A 7,837-nucleotide genomic window follows, 5' to 3' on the forward strand; every position below is an offset into this window, starting at 1 on the left:
GCACACATCCAAACAAGCAAATGGGCATCAATAGGAAGAAATAGAATGGTAGATATGCACACATCCAAGCAAACTGGAATCAATAGAAAGAAATAGAATTGTAGATATGCACACAGCCAAAGAAGCAAACGGGCATCAATAGGAAGAAATAGAATTGTAGATACGCACACATCCAAACAAGCAAACGGGCATCAACAGAAAGATATAGAATTATAGATATGTACACATGCAAGCAAACAGGCATCAAAAGGAAGAAATAGAATTGTAGATACGCACACATCCAAGCAAACAGGCATCAAGAGAAAGAAATAGAATTGTAGATATGCACACATCCAAGCAAACTGGAATCAAGAGAAAGGAACAGAATTGTAGATATGCACACGTCCAAGCAAACTGGAATCAATAGAAAGGAACAGAATTGTAGATATGAACACATCCAAAGAAGCAAACGGGCATCAATAGAAAGACAATTATAGATATGTACACATCCAAGCAGACAGGCATTAATAGGGAGAAATAGAATGGTAGATATGCACACGTCCAAGCAAACGGGAATCAAGAGAAAGAAATAGAATTGTAGATATGCACACATCCAAGCAAACAGGCATCAATAGAAAGAAATAGAATTGTAGATATGCACACATCCAAACAAGCAAACGGGCATCAATAGAAAGACATAGAATTACAGATATGTACACATTCAAGCAAATGGGCATCAAGAGAAAGAAATAGAATTGTAGATATGCACACATCCAAAGAAGCAAACGGGCATCAGTAGAAAGACATAGAATTACAGATATGTACACATCCAAGCAAACGGGCATCAATAGAAAGACATAGAATTACAGACATGTACACATCCAATAAAACTGGAATCAAGAAAAAGGAATAGAATTGTAGATATGCACACATCCAAGCAAACTGGAATCAATAGAAAGAAACGGAATTGTAGATATGCACACATCCAAGCAAACTGGAATCAAGAGAAAGAAATAGAATTGTAGATATGCACACATCCAAACAAGCAAATGGGCATCAATAGAAAGACATAGAATTACAGACATGTACACATCCAAGCAAACTGGAATCAAGAGAAAGGAATAGAATGGTAGATATGCACACATCCAAGCAAACTGGAATCAATAGAAAGAAATGGAATTGTAGATATGCACACATCCAAAGAAGCAAACGGGCATCAATAGAAAGACATAGAATTACAGACATGTACACCTCCAAGCAAACTGGAATCAAGAGAAAGGAATAGAATGGTAGATATGCACTCATCCAAGCAAACTGGAATCAATAGAAAGAAATGGAATTGTAGATATGCACACATCCAAAGAAGCAAACGGGCATCAATAGAAAGACATAGAATTACAGATATGTGCACATCCAAGCAAAATGGAATCAATAGAAAGAAATAAAATTGTAGATATGCACACAACCAAGCAAACTGGAATCAAGAGAGAGAAATAGAATTGTAGATATGCACACATCCAAGCAAACAGGCATCAATAGAAAGAAACAGAATTGTAGATATGCACACATCCAAACAAGCAAACGGGCATCAATAGAAAGACATAGAATTACAGACATGTACACCTCCAAGCAAACTGGAATCAAGAGAAAGGAATAGAATGGTAGATATGCACACATCCAAGCAAACTGGAATCAATTGAAAGAAATGGAATTGTAGATATGCACACATCCAAGCAAACTGGAATCAACAGAAAGAAACGGAATTGTAGATATGCACACATCCAAACAAGCAAACGGGCATCAATAGAAAGACCTAGAATTACAGACATGTACACAACCAAGCAAACTGCAATCAAGAGAAAGGAATAGAATGGTAGATATGCACACGTCCAAGGAAACTGGAATCAATAGAAAGAAATGGAATTGTAGATATGCACACATCCAAGCAAACTGGAATCAACAGAAAGAAATGGAATTGTAGATATGCACACATCCAAACAAGCAAACGGGCATCAATAGAAAGACATAGAATTACAGACATGTACACAACCAAGCAAACTGCAATCAAGAGAAAGGAATAGAATGGTAGATATGCACACGTCCAAGCAAACTGGAATCAATAGAAAGAAATGGAATTGTAGATATGCACACATCCAAACAAGCAAACGGGCATCAATAGAAAGACATAGAATTACAGACATGTACACCTCCAAGCAAAATGGAATCAAGAGAAGGGAATAGAATGGTAGATATGCACACATCCAAGCAAACTGGAATCAATAGAAAGAAATGGAATTGTAGATATGCACACAGCCAAAGAAGCAAACGGGCATCAATAGAAAGACATAGAATTACAGATATGTACACATCCAAGCAAAATGGAATCAATAGAAAGAAATAAAATTGTAGATATGCACACATCCAAGCAAACTGGAATCAAGAGAGAGAAATAGAATTGTAGATATGCACACATCCAAGCAAACAGGCATCAATAGGAAGAAATAGAATTGTAGATATGCACACATCCAAACAAGCAAACGGGCATCAATAGAAAGACATAGAATTACAGACATGTACACATCCAAGCAAACTGGAATCAAGAGAAAGGAATAGAATGGTAGATATGCACACATCCAAGCAAACTGGAATCAATTGAAAGAAATGGAATTGTAGATATGCACACATCCAAGCAAACTGGAATCAACAGAAAGAAACGGAATTGTAGATATGCACACATCCAAACAAGCAAACGGGCATCAATAGAAAGACATAGAATTACAGACATGTACACAACCAAGCAAACTGCAATCAAGAGAAAGGAATAGAATGGTAGATATGCACACATCCAAGCAAACTGGAATCAACAGAAAGAAATGGAATTGTAGATATGCACACATCCAAACAAGCAAACGGGCATCAATAGGAAGAAAGGGAGTTGTAGATATAGACACATCCGAATCAGTAAGCAGGCATCAATAGACTGTGGCTGAGGACGGGCTGGGGCTCGGGGGGCGTGGCCCCGGAGAGCGACGGCCGGCTCCACCAATAGGGAGCAGGGGTCCGGAGGGCGACGCGGGTCTCCGCCAATCGGGAGCGGAGGGCGGGGAGAGGGGGCGGGGCTCCGGGGCCCGGCCCCTATAAAAAGGCTGCGGCTGGGCGGGAGTGGGCAGAGCGGGGCCGGGCTGCGGCGGCTCCGGAGGTGGAAGGGGCCGCGCTCGGTGGCCTCGTCGCCCGGCCCGTGTCCGGAGGTCGCGATGGGATGGGCCCGGACCCCGGCGGCCCGGACCCCCGGCGGAGGAGGCGGTGGCGGTGGCGGAGGCTGTGGCGGCTGTGGCGGTGTCGGTGTCCCCCGTGTCGGCCGGGCATGAAGGCGTTCGGCCGTCGGGCCCTGGTGCTGGGCGCCGGCTACGCGCTGCTGCTCCTGCTGCTGCTCACCGCCCTCGGCCTGCTGGACCCCACCAGGCCCAAGCCCGACCCCAGGCTCGGCTGCGAGGTCCCGAGGGGCCCCGCCGGACCGGGACCCCTTCGCCTCCCGGAGCCCCGGGACCCCCTCGTCCCGCCCCCCCAGCCCCCTCACCCCCCGGACCCCCGGGACCCCCTCATCCCGGCCCCCCAACCCCGTCATCCCCTGGACCCCCTCATCCCGCATCCCCGGGACCCCCTCATCCCGGGCCCCCAACCCCGTCACCCCCTGGACCCCCTCATCCCGCCTCCCCATCCCCTGGACCCCCTCATCCCGGCCCCCCAACCCCGTCACCCCCTGGACCCCCTCATCCCGCCTCCCCATCCCCTGGACCCCCTCATCCCAGCCCCCCGGCCCCCTCACCCCCTGGACCCCCTCATCCCGCCTCCCCATCCCCTGGACCCCCTCATCCCAGCGCCCCAGCCCCCTCACCCCCTGGACCCCCTCATCCCGGCTTCCCACCCCCTGAACCCCCTCATCCCAGCCCCCCAGCCCCCTCACCCCCTGGACCCCCTCATCCCGCCCTCCCACCCCCTGGACCGCCTCATCCCACCTTCCCACCCCCTGGACCGCCCCATCCCACCTTCCCACCCCCTGGACCCCCTCATCCCGCCTTCCCACCCCCTCATCCCAGCTCCCCACCCCCCGGACCCCCTCATCCCGGAGTCCCACCCCCCGGACCCCCTCATCCCGGCCCCCCAGCCCCCTCGCCCCCCGGCCCCCGGCGTCCCAGGCCCCCTCGCCTCCGGCCCCTCGCAGAGGGCAGGCAGGCGTCGACTGGTGTACGTGTTCACCACGTGGCGGTCGGGCTCCTCGTTCTTCGGGGAGCTGTTCAACCAGAACCCCGACGTGTTCTTCCTGTACGAGCCCGTGTGGCACGTGTGGCAGAAGCTGTACCCCGGCGACGCCGTGTCCCTGCAGGGCGCCGCCCGGGACATGCTCAGCGCGCTCTACCGCTGCGACCTGTCCGTCTTCCAGCTGTACGGGCCGGCGGGCGGCGCCGGCCGCAACCTCACCACGCTGGCCATCTTCGGCGCCGCCACCAACAAGGTGGTGTGCTCGTGGCCCCTGTGCCCGGCCTACCGCAAGGACGTGGTGGGGCTGGTGGACGACCGGGTCTGCAAGAAGTGCCCGCCGCAGCGCCTGGCCCGGCTGGAGGAGCAGTGCCACCGCTACCGCGTGCTGGCCATCAAGGGCGTGCGGGTCTTCGACGTGGCCGTGCTGGCGCCGCTGCTGCGGGACCCGGCCCTGGACCTCAAGGTCATCCACCTGGTGCGCGACCCCCGGGCCGTGGCCAGCTCGCGCATCCGCTCGCGCCACGGCCTCATCCGCGAGAGCCTGCAGGTGGTCCGCAGCCGGGACCCGCGCGCCCACCACGTGCCCTTCCTCGAGGCGGCGGGCCACAAGGCGGCCGCCAAGAAGGAGGGCCGGGCCGGGCCCGGGGGCGCGGCCGACTACCACGCCCTGGGGGCCATGGAGGTCATCTGCGGCACCATGGCCAAGACCCTGCAGACCGCCCTGCGGCCCCCGGACTGGCTGCGGGGCCGCTACCTGGTGGTGCGCTACGAGGACCTGGTGGGCGACCCCGTCAAGACCCTGCGCCGCGTCTACGGCTTCGTGGGGCTCCTGGTCAGCCCCGACATGGAGCGGTTCGCCCTCAACATGACCAGCGGGTCCAGCTCCTCCTCCAAGCCCTTCGTCGTGTCGGCCCGCAACGCCACCCAGGCGGCCAGCGCCTGGCGCACGGCCCTGACCTTTCCGCAGATCAAGCAGGTGGAGGAGTTCTGCCACCAGCCCATGGCTCTGTTGGGCTACGAGCGGGTCAGCGGCCCCGAGGAGGTCAAGGACCTGAGCAAGACCCTGCTCCGGGAGCCGCGCCTCTGAGGGACCGGGGCTGACCGCCTCCCCGCCCCGAGCCGGGGCCCGGGACCCCCGGGGCGGTGCCCGTCTGGGGGGCGCGCCACGCGCTCGGGATCCCTGGTTGGAGTCGTGGGGTCCGAGGATCAGCCGGGTCCGGGTCGCGGAGACTCCCCCGATCCCGCCCCGCCTCCCCTTCAGACGGCCGAAGTCTCACCCACGACCCATCTGTGGTTTTTCGGTAGCGGCGGCGAACCTGCACGGGCCCTCGGCCCCCCGCTCCCTGCCCGGGGAGGCGGTCGAGAGAGGTCGGAGGTTGGAGGAGGCGGCCGCAGGGAGGAAGAGGAAGAGGAGGAGCTGGGGCAGCCCAGAGGCGCCCAGCAGGAGTGAACTTTGGTGTGAAAATCAAAGGTGACAAGGTCCGAATAAAAATAAATGATATTCATTTTTTTAAGAAGTGCCTTGATTGCATTGGCATCGCCTGTGCCCTTCTGGGCATTTGGCCCCGAGAGTGTCCTTTGGGAGACCAGTGGAGTTGCAATTCGTCCGTTTTCAAGCCCGGGCCGAGTAAAGCTCAGGTCTCGTCCTGCAGCCGACGGGGTCTCCGGATCGGAGAGCAGGACCACGGGTCAGAATCGGGTGTCTAGCCTGGGCCGGGGGTGTGAACCGAGGGGCAGCGTGTGTCCGGAAAGACCAGCGCCGGACGTGTTCTCCGAGCGCTCCGCTGTAAGAGGGAATCCGGAGCCGGGAGGAGGCCCGGCTCGGCTCGGGGGTCAGAGGAAGTCCGGAGCCGGGAGGAGGCCAGGATCAGCTCAGGGCCTTCACCTTCAACTTCTCCCCATTCCCATCTTGCCCTGCCCTGCTCTCTTAGGGTGAGAGAGTGTGGTGGCCAACGCTGTGGGTTTGACAGGGGGCCAACTCTGTTATATTGTGCTTTCCCCAGTGTGTAAGTGCTTAGTAAATGCCACCGATTGCTTCATTTCCATCACGTAGGTGTAAATGGACTGAGGAGAGGAGGTAGTAGATGGGGCTGGTACTCATTCACCCTCCTACACCGTCACCACCACCGACCAACTTCAAAGGAACCTGGGGGCTTCGTCTTCCTGTGTGGGCAGCTGGCTGGGAGGGGGGCCTGAGAGGGCCAGGGGTCCACAGAACCGCAGCTGGCAGGGCCAGATAAATCATCATCCTAATCGTGACGGCATTTGTTAAGGACTTCTTATGTGCCAAGCCCTCTACTAAGCGCCGGGGTAAATGCAAGATAACTAGGTCAGACGTGGTCTCTGTCCCACACGGGACTCAGAGTCTAAGGGAGAAGAACAGCAGGGGAGTGTTTAACCCCCATAATAGTAATAATAATAAAAGTGGCATTTATTAAGCTCTTGCTATGTGCAAAGCACTGTTCTAAGCGCCGGGGAGGTTACGAGGTGATCAGACTGTCCCACAGGAGGAAACCGACTGGCTTGCCAGAAGTCACGGAGAAGCAGCATGGCTCGGAGGAAAGAGCCCGGGCTTTGGAGTCGGAGGTCAGGGGTTCAAATCCCGGCTCCGCCAATTGTCAGCTGGGTGACTTTGGGCAAGTCACTTCACTTCTCTGGGCCTCGGTTTCCTCATCCGTAAAATGGGGATTAAGACTGTGAGCCCCCCCGTGGGACAACCTGATCACCTTGTAACCTCCCCAGCGCTTAGAGCAGTGTTTTGCGCATAGTAAGCGCTTAACAAACTCCATTATTATTATTATTATTATAAGTCAATCAGTCGTATTTATTGAGCGCTTACTATGTGCAGAGCACTGTACTAAGCGCTTTTTTTGCTGTAGGGGAAATTGTATTATGCCAAAAACAGTACTTAGACCTTAAAATGAGTTATCAAATGAGGTTGTAGCACAGCGCCTACTTGAAAGTTTTAAGAATCTGGTAGACTATTGTTTGTCTGGAATGGTATTAATCAATCAATCAATCAATCGTAATCATAATGTCACCCAGCAGATGATTTTATTTTACTTGTACATATTTTATTTTACTTGTACATATCTATTCTATTTATTTTATTTTGTTAGTATTTATTTTATTTTGTTAGTATGTTTGGTTCTGTTCTCTGTCTCCCCCTTTTAGACTGTGAGCCCACTGTTGGGTAGGGACTGTCTCTATACATTGCCAATTTGTACTTCCCAAGCGCTTAGTACAGTGCTCTGCACATAGTAAGCGCTCAATAAATACGATTGATGGTGATGAGTGGTGGAATCAGAATTAGAACCCGGGCCTCCCGGCTCCCCGTGTCCTTTCAACTAGGCCCCCGCTGCTTCTCCGCGAGGTCTCCCGAGACCCGCGCCGTGCGGTCTGTGGGATTCGCATCCTGAACTCAGGCGAGGACTCGCTCCAGGAAGAACGCGAGGAGGCTGTGTTTTTCCGGTAGGGATTTCCTTCAAAAGCCGGGTGCGGGGGCCGAGCCCGTCCTCTCACAGTGGCAAAAGGGCTTCAAAAGCAAGGAGCACAAAAGGGAGCGTGGATGTCTTTGCGGGAAAAGACATCAGCAGGT

General features: G+C 53.9%; 1 protein-coding gene across 1 annotated transcript; it reads left to right on the forward strand.

Moving 5' to 3' along the window:
- Positions 1–3,168: 3,168 nt before the first annotated feature.
- CHST2 (carbohydrate sulfotransferase 2) lies at positions 3,169–5,753 on the forward strand. The gene is made up of 2 exons (XM_038745622.1): positions 3,169–3,662; positions 4,077–5,753. Exons 1-2 carry the CDS (start codon positions 3,239–3,241, stop codon positions 5,324–5,326), a joined length of 1,674 nt encoding a protein of 557 aa, XP_038601550.1. The 5' UTR covers positions 3,169–3,238; the 3' UTR covers positions 5,327–5,753.
- Positions 5,754–7,837: the final 2,084 nt, after the last annotated feature.

Source organism: Tachyglossus aculeatus, chromosome 1 (genome assembly GCF_015852505.1).
Source record: "Tachyglossus aculeatus isolate mTacAcu1 chromosome 1, mTacAcu1.pri, whole genome shotgun sequence".
NCBI classification, from domain to species: domain Eukaryota; kingdom Metazoa; phylum Chordata; class Mammalia; order Monotremata; family Tachyglossidae; genus Tachyglossus; species Tachyglossus aculeatus.

What these genes read in the sequence shown, in the direction of transcription:
- CHST2 (XM_038745622.1), top strand. Translation starts at nt 3,239, where the DNA reads ATGGGCCCGGACCCCGGCGGCCCGGACCCCCGGCGGAGGAGGCGGTGG. An exon ending in CATCCCGGGCCCCCAACCCC is followed by an intron (nt 3,663 to 4,076) that starts GTCACCCCCTGG and finishes CCCTCATCCCAG; the next exon opens with CTCCCCACCCCCCGGACCCC.